The 21,532-nt window shown below is 44.7% G+C and overlaps 1 protein-coding gene across 3 annotated transcripts in view; it reads right to left on the bottom strand.

Moving 5' to 3' along the window:
• Positions 1-21,532, bottom strand: part of PTPN3 (protein tyrosine phosphatase non-receptor type 3) — a 109,251-nt gene that overhangs the window by 45,128 nt on the left and 42,591 nt on the right. For all 3 annotated transcript variants that reach the window (XM_068552088.1, XM_068552090.1, XM_068552089.1), the window contains exons 5-11: positions 21,083-21,161; positions 16,445-16,489; positions 13,315-13,367; positions 6,712-6,832; positions 5,479-5,566; positions 2,567-2,655; positions 1,357-1,420 (exon numbers count right to left, since the gene is read on the bottom strand). In XM_068552088.1, the coding sequence (XP_068408189.1) occupies positions 1,357-1,420; positions 2,567-2,655; positions 5,479-5,566; positions 6,712-6,832; positions 13,315-13,367; positions 16,445-16,489; positions 21,083-21,161 (539 nt within the window). The remainder of the gene's footprint in view (positions 1-1,356; positions 1,421-2,566; positions 2,656-5,478; positions 5,567-6,711; positions 6,833-13,314; positions 13,368-16,444; positions 16,490-21,082; positions 21,162-21,532) is intronic.

Here is a 21,532-nt window from a genome sequence, read left to right as displayed (position 1 = left end):
AGTAGAGATTTCATCTACACAGATGTAGGAGCAGGGTCTCAAGCATTTTATGCCCACATCGGTGGTTATCAAGTAAGAGACGATGGACAGCAGAAAACTGGTTTCAAAATTCCTTAGGCCACAAAAACAGGGTTCTAAGAATATTCAACAGCAGGATTTGTTAACCATCTTTATGAACGTGGTAATAAAGATGACCAGGGTCTACTCTTTATCATCACCTGTGGTCTTTCATGAACGCTTTCATTTCACACCTGCCTACATTTCTAGGTCGGATATATTTGGAGCATCCAGATAAGGGCTGTCTGATACATTCTTTCAAAATTTAGCTCTGGGAAAAATCTCTCCCCTGAAGAAATCATCTTTCACCTATCAAATGACAGGAATCTTATAATGCTTTGGGTTTCTCTATTTGCTTTCCACAAAGAGAGTTAGATCTAGTGCTTGCTTATAATAATCATTTTGATCATTTGCTCTATCTCCATTCTACCTGAGTTCAGGTTTTCTGTTCTCATGTTAAATTACCATCCTGTGCATTTTTACGGCACCTTGAATTTTGCATCTGGGGCTCGGGAGACCCAGATTCTAGTCCTAGTTTTCTCTGAGCTTTAGTGCTCTCAGTCCTAAGAGTTCATTGTGATGTGGAGCCATTTTAGGAACATGTTATCTTTGGTAAATTGGGAAATGACGTAGTGACAGTAAGTGAAAAATATGCAGCCTAACAAGACAGAGTGTGGTGTCGTGGGAAGAGCAGGCATCTCAGATTCGTAACGACCGGTTCAAATTCCAGCTCCTCCACTTCACTAGCTGTGGGTTCTGTCACCTCTAAGTTGCTCTTCTCCATGTGGAAAACCAAACTGAGTTATCTGGAGAGCTGTGGACTCCTCCTATGAGACATATACGCAAGGCCACCGTGCATTTTAAACACATCAAGGGAAGGAACTGACCTTGCTGACTTTTCTTGCTACTCTGCAGTGGGCTCGGCCAGGTGCTTTGACCAATGGCAATTCTATCTAAATCTGATGATTCCCTGAGAACTGGGCATTGTTGCGTTCCTGTAAACAAGGTAACTCAGACTAGAGGAGGTTAAGTAACCCGCCCAACTGGTGAGTGGAAGAGCTAGGATCTGAACCCAATGTCTCTGACTCCAAAGCAAGTGACTTCCTCAGCCAGATAAGCAGAATGAATTACACAGAAAACTGCGGGGCCCTCCGGTCCCTGAGGCCCACTTTCTTTCCACTGTTTGCAATGCTCTTTCTTCCCTGTTAACACGTACGACAAATTCCTTCACCTGCTGAAGGACTAAGAGCTGAATTGGCTAAAAACACAAGAACCAAAGCAAGCATAGGTACAACTCACCTGTTTTCGTCGCTGATGTATAAAGAATTTTTTCCTTTTGAAAGAAATTTTTAGAATGTTCACCCTGCAAAAAAAGTAGAACACAACACAAAAGCAGCACATCAGGGAGCAGCCAGGTCGCAGCTGGCGCCTCTTGGCGTGTGTTCTCTAGTCCACGATCGTGATGGCTGGGGGCTCTCGGCTTCCTAGACTTTGCTTCGGCGCAGAAAGGATGGTGGCCCCATCACTTCGGCCAAACACTAAGTAGTTGACTGAAGCTGAGTATCACATCCGGGCCCCTGGTTTATGATGTAGCTCTTAAATAACAAGGACCATGGGCAATGCGCTCTCTTTGCTGTCAGCTGCTTTTGTGATACTGCAGCTCCGCTAGAGCTGGTGCATACCTGGGGAAGACAGCTGAGGGCAGTGTGGAGCAGCAAAAGGAGGACAGACAGACCTGGGTCTGCATCCCAGCTGCTTCGCAAACTTAACAGCCGTGTGTCAAGTAGCCTCTCTCTTGTTTGCATAGTAACACAATTATAGCCACCATTAACAGCCTTTTTTATACTTAAAGCTTTACAAGCAGCCCCTCTACTAAGCCTTGCAGTAGTCCTGAAAAGTACGTATCATTATACCCAGCTTTCAGATGAGGAAACTGAGGCTGGGAGACAGCGCTTAAGTGCTCAAGATCATTCAAACCAGGAATGCTTGGAGCCAGGATCTGAGCTTGTGCTCTTAAGTCCTCCACCATGGAGCCTTCTGAACAGTGGGGACTGCACTGCCTTTCTCAGATTTGTGAGGATTCAAGTCTGCTGGATCCCCTCTGAGTTTTTAGACCAGAACTGGGCACTTGATAAAACTTCAATTAGTAACTAAGGAACTTCCCTGAAAATACAGCTCTTGCCCAGAGGAAGTTCTCTGAATCCTGGCTAATGTGCCGCCCAGGAAGGATTCCTTAACTCCAAAACCTGCCTTGTGTTGTTTTATCCAGGTTTCACACGGTATCCCAAACCATAGGGTGACTGGGGAAGAAGGGGATGCTGATAAAAACCAAACCAATTTTCCCAAGTACTGAATCTGGATTAATTGTACAGGTCAGAGGTAAAAACTTGGGAGAAAGTCTCTGTCCCTTCTTTAGAAATAAAAGTTTAAAATTAGAGTTATCATTACTTTTGTTCAGCATATTTTTAAAGCATGATTCAGAAAATAATTAGAACCGGTTTGCACTTACCAAGGATAGAAACTTGTGCAAATATATTTTCGGTACACAGCGATGCCCACGGAAGCAATTCCAATCATTAGATCTAAATTGTGCAGATCCTGTAAGAAGGAAGATCTCAGATTCACAGCGTGTTACTGTCATGCTTATGCCCTCTGGTAACTCAAGCACCCACGCTTTTATAAATAGCACTACATATAAGCTCCAAAAGGAAAATTACAGAAAACAGGCAAAAATCTCCTCTTAACAGATACTTAAGATCCAAGTACTTAGCACCAAATTCTTCTAAGGTGAAAATACATTGCCTGACAGCAACACCTGGGTTCTGCCAGTTTACAAAGTTACCACCAGGCAAGCTCATTCATTCCACAGAATCATAGAAATGAACATTTGCCTTTACATTTTCAATAATTAGTATCAGACACCATATTAAAATCAGAAAAGCCTCGTGCCCCGCACAGCTTTAAACAAATCTCAACTCCCATCACTGAAGAGGCTTTAGCTATTAATATGAAGTGTAGAACTGCTGATTCTAAACCCAATGAAAAATAAAATATGGCTTATAAGTCCAATATAGTCAACATTTATTAAGAGCCCATGTGCTAGGCATTGCCATAGATAATGAAGATAATAAAAGGAAGATACAGCGACTACAAGATGTTTTAAATCCATTTGAGAATGAAAATTTTAAAATAAACAGTTCCTTCCCTTGAGTCATCTATATCCCTATTTACCCAATCAGATACTCGTAATTTTAAAGAAGGGGCAGAGTTACCACTGGATGTGAACCTTAGGTTTGCCACTTACTAGCTGTGTTGGTTTGGGCTACTGGCCTCAGTTTTTCCTTTTGTACCATAAGGATTGTCGAACCCACCTCTAAGAGTTTTATCAAGCTGAACTTAGAGAATATAAGAACGTATTGGCATGCGGTAGGTATAAAAAACGTTCATCCCCTTCACCTCTCAAGAGACAGTGGGACAAATCATTTATGAACAGTGATGTGAACATGGGGAGTTGGAGAAACTGGCCGAAGAAAACACTGCTGATACTGTTGTGGAAAGTCCAGAGAGTAATCACTATTGGGCACCCAACTGAAATCACATGCTTAAAGCAAAACCAAACTGGCAAATTGAAAACCAGGGTTGCATTAAACATGATACTTGGGATCAGAATATAGGGAAGTATTAAGCAGGTGGGACAGAAAATTAGCACACAAAATAAAAATCAAGTGCAGAATAAGGAAATAAATGAATGCTTTGGGTGGGCCAGTGACGTGGGTCTCAAATCTCCTGGTTCTGTGGTCATCACGGTAGCATGGACAGTTACTGTTCGCTGAATTCCCGTGCGCATCTCCAAACCTCCCAGCTTGTGGAGCAGGACGGTATGATTAGTCTTGGCTGATGAACAACGAGCAGAAGTGATGAGTCCCCTCCGGGCCGAATCATTTAAGAGCTGGTGTGCAGCCCTCCAACCTCCTCTTCCCTTGGGACAAGCATGAGGCCACATGTGAAGATGGTGAAGCCACCAGACAGAAGCAGCCTAGGCTGCCAAATCACTGCATGGAGGAGGGCTGCCCTGGAGAGCCACCAGGACCCATATAGCCTTTGAACTACTGAGAAATAAGTTCTGTGATATCAAGTTATTGATTTTCAGGGGGTTTTGGTTGATGCAGCATAGCCAAGGGTAACCCAACTCCCTCTGATACCACGGGGGTGTCAGGCAGACAGGTAATCAACTGGCCTCAGGACCTTCATGAGATCGTGGGGGTGGAGGGAGCACAGATCAACTCAGGCAGATGTAAAGCCCACTTCACCACTGAAGAAAGGGCTCCACAACATTCTACCAGACAAAACAGTATTTGCAAGTGGAATAAAAATTAAGTCAAGTCCCAAAGTTGATGTTTTGTAAGATCCGTATCTTTTTCCTACTTTATTACCTATGTTATATCCTGTACACTGCACAGTTAGGGGACTGAAGTAAGACAAAAGAAATGAAAGTGTTTCTATGAATTGCAAAAATATTATTTAAATGTAAACTTTGGTAATTTACTCAACTTCCCTGAGCCTCAGTTTTCTCACCTGTAAAATGGGGTGATTAGAACACATTTCCCAAGGTTGCTATAATCTTTAAATGAGACCTTATGGTCACATATGAAAGCATCTGGAACAATGGCTAGTATGGACTAGGTGTTCAACCAATATTTGCTTCCTCTGGACATGATGTGGGCCAATTACAGGGAGAAAATGTAAAGGTCAGATGCCAATTAGACAGTGCTGGGGTCACACACTGAAGCCATTACTTGTGCTACATGACCTCTGATAAGTCCCTGAGTATCAGTTTCCCCATCTATAAAATGGAGGTAATGACAACACTTACCTCATGGCATTACAGTGGGAAATAAATAAGCTACTGTGTCTGGCAGTTAGAAACAGCTCAGCAGATGATAGATATTAATCAATTTTACTTAAAAAGTCACAACCAATTCAAAATACTTGATTTTCATAATCATGCCATCATAATAGAAAACTATCATATTTGAGTACATAATTAGCTCTAATTTGAGCAGCATTGAGATTAAATAGTAGAAACCCTGGCTCATTAAAGAGCCACTTGGAAAATGGAACTCTCTACATTTTTCACCTCTTTAACCATGAGATGGTCTTACAAAAATTACTTGTTTCTAACCCCTGTGACCCCCCCAAAAGTAAAAAGTCTTCAAGTATGACAGCAAACATGAAAAAAACCAAGTGGATAAATAACCAGCAAAACTCAATATTACTTTATAAACCTTTCAGGTATCTTTAAAAAAAAAAAAAAAGGTCTTTTTATTATACTGGAAAAGAGATAGTTTCAAAGAAGCTTTCAGATGTTCAGAAATTAAAATTAAAATAACTTTTGAACTACACCATGCTGAGGGTACCTACCCTACCACTGTGCAGCTCCACTCCATAGAAGTCGAGGGTCCGTGCTATGTTGATAAAGCAAGATTCCGCTTCTGATTGTTTTAGCCCACTACAAAGGCAGAGAGAAGATGCAGAGTTCACCCAGTAAACAGAATATTAACTCTGATTTTTAAAATTAATACAAATCTAAAAATATTGATACCATTACTATAAGGTTATTAAATGCCTTATGTTATTCATCTTAAACAATCAAACCCCAAATGCTAGTAAACCACATTTTTCTTCTTTTCCACTGAATATGACTTCATCTAGCCCTCTCGTTCCTCTATTAAAAAATACCTCACATTTAGTAGGTTCTCAATATTCAGAGATAAAGACTGTCACCTTCTGGAATTCCCACCCTACCTTTTCCAAGTCCCTAAATTAGTATGTGCTCTTTAGGTCTTTCTGCCTTTATCTATCCTTTTAGCAGCAGCCTCAAACTTCCAAACGTCACTGTACTATTTTAGGATGCTGGCTCCTGCCTGGACAGCAATTCTGGGAGAGGATTGGCAGTGCCTTTTTGAAGGGACACTGGTTGCTTAGGCCTTTGTTTCTATGGCCTTCCTGAGAATGTAAGGTCCCTTGAGACCTGGCCTTCTCGGTCAGGGTGGCCCTTATTTGACCTGGACTGAATGGAGTCACTGTAGCTTTAAGTGAAAGGAGGCAAGGGAAGAGGAGGCCAGAATCGGGCGAATCTGCTGGAGTGGAGGCTTGGCCCGAGGCAGCTGAGGAAGGCTGGTGCTCCCTTCTGGAAGGAAGGTGGTTTCCCCAACTGAACCCAGAGAGGACGGGGATTCACCCAGCCTGTCAGCACCTATGTCTGTCTGCCTGTCTATTCAAAACCACCTGAAGGAACGGCTCGTTTCATTAAATATGGGAAATTGTTAAAAGGTTTGCCTGGTAGGGTCAATCTGTGGGGCAGTCAGATTTAAAATGGGCATTTCCTTCAGGAACTAACGGATTTCAATGACATCCTGAAAAAGAACGCAGCAAATTATCCTGAACTCTCATAGGATTTCACACTTTACAGAAATGCTAGTTATGCCAGATATATTTGCCATCATAAGAGCTCAAAGGTTCACAAACCCCCGACATCTTGAAAGAAGATTCATAAGCAAAAGCAAGAGAAGACAACATCAAACCCAAGGGGACACGAGGTCTGACAGTGCCCGACCTGAGTTCCCAAAGTAGGTCACCCGCCCCTCCTCTCACCTGTGCTGCTCATGGAGCGCCTCCACCTTTGCTAAAAAGTCCTCATTCTGATCCGGTATGAACTGACTATCAGAAAGATAGCCCGGAGGATGAACGGAAGAATCACGGTCTCCAAAATGAGCTATCAAGACAGAATGAGGGGAAAGCACCTTTTCAATGTGGTTTGTATTTACAAGCATCTGTAGCATCACAAGAAAAACATCCATTGGAAACACTCTCCCAAGAAGTTCTGCTCCCACGTGAACCTGAGCTTCTCATTAGCTCCAGAGTCCACACTTATCACCTGATCCCTGCAGGCTAAGTACTGCCGTGCACGCTCCAGCCAGAGCCTGTCTTCCTAAGGCGCCACCAGGAGGAAATGGGGAGCCTGTCCCAATCTAGGTTCTATTCTAATCCCACACCTGTTCCATACTCTGTGGCCAGCACAGCATTGGCGCTCATACCCCTGGCTAAAGAAAAACAAGAGAAACCACTCAGAAAAATGTCATGCTCCACATGGCAGGCACTGTGCAGGCTCTCTGTAGTATTCCAAGGTTGTTATAACACTGGACCAACCTGCTCTAAAAGATGGGTGTGGGCAGAAGAGACCACTGTCTGCATCTTGATCTACTTCCCTGGCATTCAGGGAAATGTGGAAGAAAGGAAACCAAGGAGGTGTGCAGAGGCCACGGGGGTGGGATGGGAATGGTTGAGGCCGAAGAGTCTGAGCCCTGGCACAGCTGAGGGCACGGTTCTTAGGAAGAAGGAACATTCTTACAGGAGTCGGAAGATAGGGAGACCGATGCTGGCGCTGTCACGGAAATCATGCTGGGGACCTGCAGCTGCAGAGGGAAGAGGAAGGGGGGCCTCACAGAGGGACTCCCAGGCTGGTCTTTCGGCCAAATGGCACTTCTCTTTTGAGATCTGTGACTGCCATCTGCAGACAAGATTCACTGCTGTCTTGCTGTGACAGGTATTCTTGAGAGTTGTGCAGTGCCCACCCTGTACAAGTGCACACAGAAGCCCTGAGAACTCAAACCATCTGGTTATCTGGACTCTTGAAGAGACTGGGAAAAAGGACCCTGTGTGGGCAGCCAAGACTGTCCTCCCACCTGCTATAAAAATAGGAGTGAGGAAGACTATTCTAGCTCTGATGGGCACTTAATCTAGTATTCTGTTTTCTTGACAAACAAAAAACCCTATTTCATCTTTTTCTTAAAAATATCAACCTTGATATTTCCAAAGGTTTTAATAAATTCTTTTTGCAGCTGGCTTCAATGTCAGGAGGCTTCTAAGGACTCATGATTGTTTGAGTAGCCATTCAACAGAGAAGATTTCTAAATCAAATGATTCCTTCTCTGTCTCAAGGGCAGGGGTTGGGGAAATCTTGGTCATGCTTTATAGTCAGTCCCAGAAGGGAAGGAGAGGAGTGAGGTAGTTGCTTAGGTGAATTTCATCCCAAAGTTGAAAAGTCAGATGCAAGGGTATCTTTCTTTACATCTACTCAGCCTGGGGCTCATCCTCCTCAACCGCCATCACACACAAGGGCTGCTCTTTGAGATCTGTGCTGTAATGAAGGGATCTGTGTCCTCCTTACACTGTTCCTTGAGGGCTGGGAGTGGGTCAGACTCATCTTTCGGGCCTTGTGCCCAGGCATGGCACATAGTAGCTGCTTGGGTGCTTGGAACTCACCTGTAGAGAGGCTACTGCAAAGTTCAGTTTTGGAAGGGGAAAAGGGCAGAAAGCCAAGTGACCTACACATACAGACTTGGTCATGGGTGGACCACAGGCCATGAAGGCCAGCCAAATGTGGCTGAGCTGTGAACAGGAGTGTCAAGGCTATATGAGGTAAGCACAAGTGTGGCTTACAGGTGAGTTTGTGCATGGTGAAGTGTACCACAATGCATTTACAGGAAGTAATTTAGATGCCCCGACACTGGGTCCCCAATGAAGAAAGCCCGAGAAAGCCTTAGAATCACCTCATCCAAACTCTGCATGTTGAAGGAGAAGAAACTTGAGGTCCAGAGATGAGAAGGGACCTACCCCTATCACAGAGCTATTTTTCAGCAGTCAAGACCAGAACCTGGCTAGCACTCCCACCATCCTACCAGTCTGCCTGCCACGCCTGCGGGCTACTGCTGGCCATTTGCAGATGACAGTGGTCATGTCCCCAGACGGCAACCAAATGCTGCAAATGACTTTCTTGAGTCTCAAGGCAGAGTCCTATTAAATTTTACACTGTTTGTTGCATCAGCTCATGGAGATCTTCTTGGATCTTGACTTGGTCATCCATCATATTAATGAACAGTCCTAACCCCTGTGCCTTTCTGCAAACATGAACAGCAAGGTTCTCTTTTTAGTCAAGTCACTGACAAATGTCTGAACTTAACACAAGACCACCAGTGAACCTCCCTGTAGTGTGGTTTTCCCTTGAAATCTTAGTCGGCTACTCTGCAATGAGCTGTGTTAACCACTAGGGGGAAACAAAGTTAAACAGTCTTTGGAAACCATCTGCAAAGCACAGGGCGGTTTCCACGTTGTATTCAATGACCAATGACATCATCCCACTAGATGCTCTTGATAACCTAGTGACAGGCCTTAACTTTTATCCCCATTAAACAGATAAGGAAATGGAGACTCAAGGAAGGAACCTGCCCACTGCTGCTCAGGCTGGTAACTTGGAGCCTAGACCCTGATCACAGCCCATCTTCTTTATCTACTTACGACACACCCTAAACTCCAGAGTAACATGCTTTTCTGTTTGTGGGGAAGCAACACATGAGAAAGCTAATTATAGCGGAAAGAAAAGGAAATAAACACTTATGTGGGAAATACCTTGTCTTTTAAGTCCCATACATTCTTCTGGCTAATATTTTATATTTTGCAGGAGAGAGTGTATGTCTCAGGTACTCAAATGTATGGCATATCAAGCTGTTCTGTTGGGAAAGCCCTTATTTGCTATTCATCTAACTCCAACTTGATCTTGGAGGCTCTTCTTAAGGGGTCATCACTAGGAAGCTTTTCTATACTACCTCCCCCTGCACCCTCCTTCCCCCTCCAAGGAGAACAAAGTGCATCCTCTGTGCTCATCCTCACTGCCAGCATCAGTTGGTCCATATCTGCCTGCCCACCAGGCTGCAGACCCTTTGCAGAGAGCAGCTGTGCTCTATCTGTGCAACCTGAGGCTACTGCGGAATCCACACGTGGCAGACGCTCAGAGGCCATTATAGAACAAATATGTATTTTCAAAAACTTCATTCCTGGGGACTTCCCTGGTGGCGCAGTGATTAAGAATCCGCCTGCCAATGCAGGGGACACGGGTTCGATCCCTGGTCTGGGAAGATCCCACATGCTGCGGAGCAACTAAGTCCGTGTGCCACAACTACTGAGCCTGCATGCCACAACTACTGAAGCCCACACGCCTAGAGCCTGTGCTCCGCAACAAAGAGAAGCCACCTCAATAAAAAGCCCGCGCACTGCAACGAAAAGTAGCCCCCACTCGCCACAACCAGAGAAAGCCCGTGCACAGCAACAAAAGACCCAACGCAGCCAAAAAAAAATTTTAAAAAAAACAACTTCATTCTTGGGACTTCCTTGATGGCACAGTGGTTAAGAATCCGCCTGCCAATGCAGGGGACACGGGTTCGAGCCCTGGTCTGGGAAGATCCCACATGCCGCGGAGCAACTAAGCCCGTGAGCCTAGAGCCCGTGCTCCGCAATAAGAGAAGCCATTGCAATGAGAAGCCCGCGCACTGCAACGAAGAGTAGCCCCTGCTCGCCGCAACTAGAGAAGGCCCCCGCGCAGCAATGAAGACTCAACACAGCCAAAAATAACTAATAAATAAATAAATTTATTTTTAAAAAACCCTTCATTCTTTGACCCTCATAGACACTTGACAGGCCACCAGCAATCTTCCACCATCAAGTGCTTTCAGGTTCTTTACCCACAGATCACTTTACTTTTTATCTGGTAAGAAAATGTGCTTTGTTTTGGCTTCACTGGCTACTGGTAGGCTTGTCTTCATATCAGATGTCCCTCTGGGACAATGTGGCAAACCATATCAGATAAAATTTAGGTTTACTCTTTTTTTTTTCTTTTTTTTTTTTACTTTTTGGCCACACCCTGTGGCATGTGGGCTCTTAGTTCCCTGACCATGGATTGAACCACCGCCCCCTGCATTGGAAGCACGGCGTCTTAACCACTGGACCGCCAGGGAAGTCCCTAGGCTTAATCTTTGATCCAGCTATTTCATATCCAAGAATTAATCTTATAGAAATATATGCACAGAAATACGGAAAAATGTGTGTAGGTATATATTTGAGGGTGGAGGAATAAGAAACTTCTACTTAAAACTGTTCGCCTGACAACCTATGATATTATTAGCATGATAGTCACGCTCATGTTTCTACTGCAGCTAGTCTGGACTTTTTAGGTGCTCATAACTTTCTTTAGCCCCCATTCTATCAGTCCTTTGCAGAGGGAAACCTGACTACTGAAGCTTAGGAATTTTATTTGGTACTCTAAATAGTCTGTTTACAATAGGCCGTTCTTTAGACAGCTTTCTTCTGGGCACAAAATACAGTACGAGTTAAACAACACTTGCCATGAGCCAGGCATATTCTAAGAGCTTTAAGTATATTTCATCTTCACTCAACCCTATGATTAGATATTATTATCACCTCCACTTGACAGATGAAGCTGAGGCCTGAAAAAGCTCAAGGTCAGGTAGGTACAAGTGGAAGAGACAAGACCCAGGTACTGTGGCTTCAGCCTGTGCTCTCACTGACTCAGTTAACAGCGATGGTCCACTCAAGAGTTTCTACTTTTCACCTTCAGAGGTGATACTTGAACCAAGCAGTCATATTCCAAGTTATCATAATCACCATCATCACCTCCATCTTACATGTGAAAACACTGAGATTCAGAGAGGTAACACCATGTTAGAAGCAGATGGAGAGCCAGATTTAAATGGAGTTTGCATCTAAAGCTATGTCCTTTCTAGTGTTCCTGCCCTTCAAACCTGAAGCTTTAGATATGAGCGCCAAACTTGCTCTGAGATGTGGGAAAACTCACTCTCCTCAGCTGATCAGCCTGGCAGAGATGGAGTCCCCTGGGTCCAGTGACTACTAAGAATACAGTTGACTGGTGACCGTGCCATTTCCTATACGGATGCGACACGGCCGGGTCTGTTCCAGATGTATCATAGGGAGAGGGGAACTTTCAGATCCACCCAAGCTCGTCACTGTGCCATCTCTTTGGAGTCTCCCACTGGGGAGAAGGAGATGTAGGTTGTACGGGGAGATGAACACTGGGTCTTGTCTTGCTAGTGAGCAGGGCCACTGCTAAAGGTCTCTCTGACTTGCTGGTGTCATGCAGCCACCTTGCCCTTCACCTCTCCCATGTCTGTTCTTTGCTCCTGGGGAACAGGCAGCCTTAAGGCCATATCAGGAATCCCTGTCAGCATTCTCTTGCTATTTTGCCTCTTCTGAGACCAAAGCAGAGGGAGGAGCTCAGCCAGTGCCTGCCAAGACCCGTCCGTCCTGCTCTCTTAACTGCCCACCATGCAGTCGGCCAAGAGGGGAACAAGCCCAGGTGGCGTGGGGCTCACAGGAAGTCTCGAGCAGCTCTGCACGAGTTCTAGTTGGTTACCGCGCTGGCCTCACACGGCTGGTTAACTATAAAGCGATATTTTGCCTTCCATCTGGCTATGCACCCTGTTCTCGTACACATCCGGCATCTACCACGGGGCCTCACGTGGAACATATTCTAATAATGTTTTGGTGACTGAAGAAGTGGATTCTTACTTCAGCTTAAACAGGCCTTGATGGAAAAGTCCATCTGGACTTTCCATCCCACACGGCAGCCACTAGCCACACAGAGCTATTGAGCCCTTGAAATGTGGCTAGTCCAAGTTGAGATGGGCTGCAAGTGTAAAATCTGGACTGGTTTTCAAAGACTTAGTATGAAAAAAATGTAAAATATCAAAATTTTTACATGAATTACATACTAAAATAATATTTTAGATATATTAATACGATTTATTTCATTTTACTTTAACATGGCTACCAGAAAGCTTAAAGTTACACATGAAGCTCCCAGTGTATTTCTATTGGGCAGTGCTGCTCCAGGCCAATACATAAGCCGTCGCTCTACTGAAGCTAAAAAGAAACTCCTAGGATCCCAGCAGAGTTTCAGAGTAGCACCAAGCAAGGAGCAGGAGTGACCTCCAGCAAATTCCTGAACCTGTCCGGGTCTTAGTTTCTACATCTATAAGAAGTGACTGGTAGAAGTATTTGCCCCACCGGGATTTTGTTATAGAGTCAAATCCAGTTGTGAGTGAAGGCTCTGGAAAACGTAACGTGCGATAGGTATCTTCTGTTTTCTGGGCTCCCCTGGGAGGAAACCCCACTTTCCCTAATCCAACATCCCTGAGCTGGAGGAGAGCCTAAGTCAGGATGAAAGTGGAAATATCTGGACAGCCAGAGATATGCTGCCCAACAGGATTCTTGGGGAAGGGGGGGGGGGGGGGGAAGGGACTCGATCAAACAGGAGAGGCCAGTGAGTTTCTTAATATACCAGTCAGAACAAGCTGTCCATCTGCGAAATGCTCCTTTGTGACTTACACTGTACTGCATAGGATGCTAGAACCACCGCTGAGTTAAGAGGGCAGGTTAACCTGTCAGAAGAAAAACATATTAGGAAAGTCACCAGAACCCACGACAGCCCAAAACACTCATTGATTATGGGTAACACATGTCTTTTTCTTGGATTAACCATTAAAAAAAAATCACGAATAATAACAAAGAATTTTAGGATACTCAATCTCAAAAAGTAAAGATAAAAGTAACACACTAAAGAGTCTTTGAAATTAAAAGAGAATTTTTCCATGTTTAAAATAATATATATTAATACAAATACCATAAGGCTAAAGGTTTAATGTTGGCCAGGGTTTGGCTGGTCAAGAAAGGTCAGGCTCATATCACTAAGAGAAAAAGTGAGAAAAGTATACTCTTAGATCAATGGGCAGGCAGCCTTTGTCTCTTTCTGGTAAAGACGTGAGACTTCTCATAGGGCTAACTGAATTCCTGAGCTCTGCTGACTCTGATTCTTGACCACCTGCTTTCTAGAAGGATGACATCCTCTTAGAAGGGAAAAACAGAAAAGTATTCTGAATTTTAAAACTCCTGTGAGTTTTGAATTACTTAATTAGTTACAATGACTTATGATTCCTAAATCTATTCACCCTCCTGAAACTTCCCATCTAGAGGGAATGGTCTGCTACCCCTCAGTTTTCCTGTCATCCACTAGAAATCCATGAACCCAAGGTTGGACTTGTTTTCCTTCTTTCCTCTTAAGCTCACTGCCCTCCCAAACACCCTGTTTCAGCCAATGACGCCATCTCTGTCATATTCCAAATCATCTTGGTTGCTTCCTTCTCTCCATTCAGCTACGGATTTCACGGTCTGCCTAGGAGCTCAGCCAGCAGATCTGGGGCAGGAATCACTGCCAGGTGGAGGAACACATGAATAGAAGCAGGAGTGAGGGCTCGCAGGGTTTGGGGGGGACACAGATTTTAAAAGCATTCTTCCCAGCAACCTTGTGGAAAGTGGAGAAAACATGCAGTTTCCATGGCAGCCCATGAAGTTCCCAAGATATGAGTCACCCCCACCTCTCTGACTAATCTGGTTGGCTCACCAGGGTTTCCTTTCTGTTCAGCTGTGCTGTCTGCTGGTCCTGAAGCTGCATATAAATATGAAGGTAGCCTTCCCTATCTGAGGGGCCCCATCTTTCAAGTAACCATGTGTTCCTGCTAGAACTTTTAAATGCAGATATGTCTAGGGATGCTTGCTATATATTCGATCATCTGGAGACTCAGAGAGCCCAAAGGAAGAGCAAACATCAGCATTCACTTTCCTACCAAGATGCGCTTCAATGAAATCTAAGCTGGTGCCCTTGCTACAGGAAGAGCAGGTGAATGGGATTCAGGGAAAAGCTTAGGAGAGTGGCTAAGGGGGTTCAGTCTAGATGGGAGAAACAATCCTATGAGTAAGTCAGGAAGAACAACATTTCCAAAGAATGGTGTAAATAACAAACTAAAGAACACCATGTTCTTTGACAGATTTCTTCCTTACTCTCCAGGCTTTAGGGTCTCCATCTGTCAGACAAGATCACCTATCTTTTCAGGAAGGAGGGGATGAACAAGACCTTTCAAACCCGGGAGAAACGCTAACTAGATCCACTGAGTCTGTCAAGACATCCACGGCTACTAAGGGCTGGATGCCACCCTGACAGCCCCCCACCCCCAGAGAGACGAGGGCCGCCTGCAGGCCTGACAAGGATATCAGGGATCTAAGCCAGGACGTGGCCCTCAACAGGTTTCTACTGATTCACACAAAACAAGGGGCATAAGAAAAAATGAAGACGACCAATTTCTAATACTTGGAGAGCTAGACTGGAAGCTCCCGAGGTGGGGGTAGTGGGTCGGGCCTCACTGGACCAGCACAGTCAGTGCCCATCTCGTAACACGTGCTATTTGCAAAATATGTGTGGGGAAAACGGGTCAGTGTGTAGAACAGAAAGACACAACTAGTTCTATCACCACAGAAGGCAGCCTGGACCCAGGACAGGGGTGGGTAATCTCAACCTAGAGTTACCCTGAAATATAAGAAGGCTGCTTCAGGAAAGCCCCTCATCCTCTTCCAGCCTTTTGTATAGATTCTGTTCCTGTCAAATCCCTCCTGCTTAAAACCCTCAACAGCGCTCCCCTGCCTGGTGGATCCAAGACGCAGGTCTCTGTCTGACAGGAAGAGCCCTCTCTCTCTCTGTTCTGCTGTAGGCCCCCAGCATGTGGTCTCCAATTGGGACTGGGCGGGGGGAGGCGATGTCCTCTCTGCCCAGTGAGATTTAACTCCTCACTTCTCCACCAACCCCAACTCATCACAGCAATCCACACTCTTCACAAAGCTCACACCGGCATCTCCTTCTCCTAAAACCTATGATGGCTGTGGTCTCCACCGCCCATATTGGTCCCAACTGCTTCACGAGCTCCTGTCTCATTTCCCCGACCAGACTGCAAGGTCCCTCATGGAAGCACAGTGGAGGCTTCTGAAGACCCTCCTCAGTAGAAGGAAAGAGGGGGTGGGGAGGATGGGAGTAAGACGTGGCTGTTCCCACCCGTTTACCTGCTGCAGTGCCTCCTGTAAGTCAAGAAAAAACTCCGGATTTGGAGAAGGTGGCTCAGGGACCACTGACTTGGAATTCCTCCTCCCCTCCTGAGCCTCTCAGATACTTGGCAGCCACGGAGATGGTCCTGATGCACAAGAAGTGCTGAAGCACGGACGGATGCTCCTGTCTTCCAGCCAAGTTCCCCAGAGAGAAAAAGAGCCACCTCTGGGTACTAAGGGGCTCAGAGAGGACCTAAATTGGGCTTGATTTGCCTTCCTGGATGAGGCCCGTTTTACATTCGGGATCTCTCCTTCCCTCCCTTTAAAGTTTCTCAGGTCTTTACCAGAAAGATAACTGTACCTTCTGTAATAAAATTGAAACAACATGAAATGAGGTTTGTCAATCCTCAGCTTCTCCAAATCCAGACCAAGCTAGAAACTGACGTCCCAAGCAGGATGCTGTCTTCAACATCCATTCTTTGTTTACATTTAATTTGTTACCAGAAATGTACACTCATTAGATTAAAACCAGGAATTTCAGTAGTCTGGGGCAACTGACAGGAAAAGAAGAATGCAAAAGTCTCATTACCTTCCTTCACAAATATCCATCTTCAGTTGTAAGAAATACAAATGCCTATGAAATAATTGTTTTCATTAATTCACAATACTCAAATTAAAATAAGCCAAAAAAAAATTGACAAGTCAAGGACAAGACCTGCACATGTGAAAAACAAAACACACAAAGACATATTTTTGTCTCAAGTATCAGGTGCTGTTTAGTACACTGCAAAGCCACGCCCCTTCAGTAATAATGGCTCGTGAGGCTGCCTTAGTCTCAGTGGGTAGTGGCGGGGGGCATTTCCAGCCGGCCTCCCGCCCGCACATGCTGTCTTAGGGATGGCTGAGCAAGGATGGACGGGGTGAGAGCAGCCCAAACAACCAGCTGCTGCTGCTGCCAGTGAGTGCCCCCGGCCTGGACCTTCCCAGTCAAACTCGGGGTATCTGAGAGCACCAGGACCCACAGGCAGCCCCCCGTACCCCAAGGGGCTGCTGTTCTGAACATCTGCACACCTATGTTCCCTCTGTGTGAAGTTACTGAGAGGTGGAGCGTCTAGGAAGACACCTCCTTGGCTGGGGTGCAAACACCCAGCTGGGCTTTTTCCTGTGTCCCAGGAACTGTGGGTGCCTGAGCAAAAGCATAGACATCAGTCATCTACAGGCTGCCAGGCCTCCCGGGTGAATCCTGCACTTGTCTGTGAGTTCCCAGCAATGTCGCTTCAAAAGCCGGGACTTGATTTGTGGGCAGAACTTGGTAAGTTCTTGGTTAGTCACAGGACCCTCCATCCAGGGAGCAGGAATCACAAGGCATCAACAGTGCTGTGCAGGCCGGGAAGGGCCCTGGAGACCGTTATATTTAGGGACACAGCATACATGTGACACTTGGCCTCTGGCTCCCAATCTTGTTAAAATTAAAAGCCTGGATTCACACGGGATAGACATTCCAGCATCTGGCCAAGATGACAAAAGGGAAAATTCTTGAAATCCAATACAGATGCAGCAGAAGTGTTCGGGGCCAGGAGAGAGAATTTCGGCAATTTAAACAAACCAGTCGCAATATTCCTTCTAATTTCTGTGTTTAAAGGTTAAGGCACCAGTGTTTTGAGATGTGAATGCGTCACATGGTATTACAACCCTGTATTTGCACAGTTCTGGGCTGTGGGTAGTACTTCATAACTTATCGCCTCATTTCAACCTCATAAGAACTCTGCGGTGGGTACCGCTACCTCCATTTTTTACTGATGAGGATACGGATGTCGAATGGGTTATGTGGGGTCAGTTATGTCTTATTTCAACCTGGACACGCATGCTATGAAAAAAAATCTGATTATGCTACAAATTTCTTATGCATCTAATGACTAAAAAGCTTAGGATCCACCTCCTAACTCTGATACTACTTTGACTGTAATTATCACCAACTACTCCTACCGTGTTGAATGCCAGAGCATCGAGAGATGGTGTGACATACATTTGCTGATTCTCTCTTATTCCAAATTGAAATCTCTATCTTTTCCACCTAGGAGAACACAATTGGTCCTTTCTAGTTTGTTCCTATATTTATCCAAGCTGAAATTCAACTGGAATTAAGTGTTCTCTCCTCCTATAATGCTACTGAGAGAAAGAAGAGAAGGAACAGAATTACAGATAATCCAGTGGTAAATCTGGACTTTCACTGACAAGCCCAGCTAAGCGGAAGGTCTTCCTCGGGATGTAAAGGAGAACAGGAACCTGGAGACCCTTGTTCATCAAATGCTACTTTGTCATATATTCAGCAACGTTTCTGAGTCAACCCCAGGACATCATACAGAAAGAGATCAGAATAGTGGAATGATGCCCAAACTTAGGAGACCTCCTAGGAATCCTGAGAGAGCCTGATTCTGAGACTGCCCGTATATAAAAGTCTGTTTAGAACAGCTCTAAATTTATCAGAAACAGCCACTGTGGAGGCTCATAATCAAGGAGACGGTTAGCAATTAGAATAAAGGAAGTCATTTAAAAGAGATGCTTGGTGTGTCTGACTTCAGAAATGTAACGCTCATTTCTGGAGTGGACCCCAATCCATGACCCCAACTTCAGAAAAAAGCAATAAATGCCTCCCTGCCTAGATCCTTAGTAAACAAACAGGAAAGAACAAACACCACCTCTATACTCCTCCTTTGACCCTTGAGAGCAAAATTTCTTTAAAGGGGAACTTACTTTTGCATAGGCTACAGAGCTGGGGCTTAAAAAAGATACTATGTATAATACTGTACATCAACTATACCTCAATTTAAAAAAAAAAGACATTAAGTGCCAGGAATATAGGCAAAACTCTCCAATAAAGTAAAAACAAAACAAAACAAAAGTTTTTTGAATGAATGGTGGAAGCCTGGCCCAGCCTAAGAAGAAGATCTGGCAGTCCTGGCTGTTCCCCAGCTCTGCAGGAGCCACAGGGGTGGCTGCAGCCATGACTCCTGCGGTGTTAGGAGAAATCTGTTACTCACATCCCAGAAGGTGACAGCTATACTCTACTCCACACTGGGGGGACCACCCATCTTACCATGGGAGGTTGAGTAGTGGGGTTGAGTGTCAGTCTGGAACTAGTAACTTTTAGGAGGGACATGGACAAACCGAATTTTATCTGGAACTTAGGTAAGAACAAAATTTAGTCTATTATTTGTCTTCAGCCAAAATCTGCCTCTTTGTAGTCTCCACCCACTGGCCGTAATGCTACCACCGAGCACATCTAATTCCCCCTTTCCCATGACAGCCCTTGGAAGATCTGAAAGCAGCCTTCATTTCTCTGAGTCTTCTCCCCATCCTGACCTCCCTACCTTTCCTCAGATGTCCCTCAAGTGACAGGGAGGCTCAGCAGAAAGGAGCTTTCCTGTGGGGTATGGAAGTAGCGTCCAACGACCGAGAGGGGCCCTGGAGAAGGGCTCCTGGGTTAGGCTGGCGTGAGTGACCCCTTCACTCAGGTACTCTGGCAGCCGCAACCCTAGGGGCTCCAGCATCTCAGGGAGGACACAGGGCAATGAGGGACGACCACTGGTTTAGGCAGTGCAGGTCACACTTGGGGTGGGAACCCTTCAGTGGGTAGTAAAGTTAATTTAATGAGCCACAAGTGACATTTTAAAAGAAGAAAATAGAAAACTTAAGAGTGCTTTGCAATTACTATTGTTTCATGAAATGTCTGCTTCAGTAATTTACATACATCTGTGTAATGCATTACAAAGCAAAATATATTTTTTATTGTGGGGTTATGATTACAAAAAAAACACCACTGGTTAAAAACACACACACAAATACACACACACACACACACACACACATATATAAAATCCATCATGACATTTTTTAAAGCATCCCTTGAACAGAATTTGATATTCAGCAGTAGCCTGAATATTTCCAGTAGGGAAATCCTGGTGGGGTCATTTCAAACATATTCTCATAGATAGCGTCACCACTTTGCATCCACCGGCTTATGAGTTGACCTGTTGAGTTGAGTGTCCTACACTCCCCCTTAGTCCACCAGCATGAAAAGCTGTTATGAGGAAAACTCAAGGCATCACGTGTATGTCCCGTGGTTACCCAATGAGTCATGCGGGACATCTTATACCCGCTTAAAATTTAACCTAATAGTAAACACAAGTCAAATCTCCAACGTCTTCTATTGTAGAGGGAAGAGGTGTACAAAGAAGACAAAATAGTAATAGACTAATATTTGGCCTTTAAACACATTAAAAGTTAAAATGTGATCATGTGATTACCATTTTTTTTTAAAAAGGAAAAAACGAAAGAGCACTTTATGTCCAAGTTAATGTCTCCTCCTTGGTGATGGTCTCATGGCCACAATGGGCACAGGATAGGATTCAATAATCCTGAACATTCATTGCTTTTTTTCTGGTGGAAGAGTTTCCCTCCCTAAGAAAAACAAACGTTTCAATAATAGAAGGGCTGGCTGTTGCCCTGGGGGGAGGGGAAGGAGAGGCCCAGGCGAGCTTGCCGAGTCCATGTTCAAACAGCAACAACTTTCCTGTGCCCGCCCCTCCATTCCAAACACGGGTACCCACCCAGAAAACCCATGTGCCAGCTCAACACCAGGGCCAGGACCTGTGCCAAGCCCGGAGGGGTAAACAACTCTCGCAGCCCTCTGGCCCTTATCTGTTTCACAGATTGCCTGAACCACAGATTCACGGAGGCGGAGGAAAGACACTGACCCAGCCTCCTCTCCTTTGCAGCTCCTACCAACAGGGAATCTGATAGAAAGTTCTCAGTTCAGAGACCTCTCATTCTCCTAAAGAGCTCAATCCTAGCCCCTCAGAGACACTGCGCTGTTTGACAGGTAGATGACTGTTTTACAAACTTCCTGATTGCAGTAGCAGAAAATAACTGCATTCTCTGAACACAGGTGCTCAACATGCAGGGGAAGCTGGACGGAAGGGGAAGGTAGGAGGTGGTGAATGGGAGCGTGCTGGGAACGGCACCAAATCAGGAGGCTCAAGATGAAAATGAATTCGCCGATTAAAATTTCAATACATGTACCCCCCAATTTTTACTGGGATCGTAACTGTTCGTGCAGTTATACCCAAGTGAAGTATCTGGCCACAGTGATAAATTAAAGAGTACATTTTCAGTGGTTACTCATTTTTATATATTAAATAGAAAACTTAAAAAAAAATGTTATTACCTGGTTTGTTCTTGCTGCAGTGTGTTGGGATCAGGTATAAAAAATCTTACTCGAAAATGCAGGGTACAGGGGATACCTCCTACAACATTTTTCAAAAACAAATTAAATTTTCCCTTTAAAAAAGTCAATGTATGTAAGCGGCTACTCTCCCATAAGTGATGCATTTTTCACTAGACCACAGCTTTTTCCATCAATAAAAGGACTAATTTCAAAAAAGGAGTGCATAAGTTAGTTAAGTGTTCAGAAATCTCCAAGTCTACAAGAAGTAAAATATTTTTGCAACATCAGCATAAAATGAGGTATAATCTACTTCCTATTACATGTTTAACTTAGGGATGTGTTCAAACAATGCACTCCATTATCTGTATTAGGAACTTTAAAAATCCTTAAATCAACAGATTATACAAAACTCACAAAGAAGTAATCTCTCACATATATAATGACTTCATA

Source organism: Eschrichtius robustus, chromosome 10 (assembly GCF_028021215.1).
Source record: "Eschrichtius robustus isolate mEscRob2 chromosome 10, mEscRob2.pri, whole genome shotgun sequence".
NCBI lineage: Eukaryota > Metazoa > Chordata > Mammalia > Artiodactyla > Eschrichtiidae > Eschrichtius > Eschrichtius robustus.
Note: the sequence above shows the minus strand (reverse complement) of the source record. Positions and strands in the feature narration are given on the sequence as shown.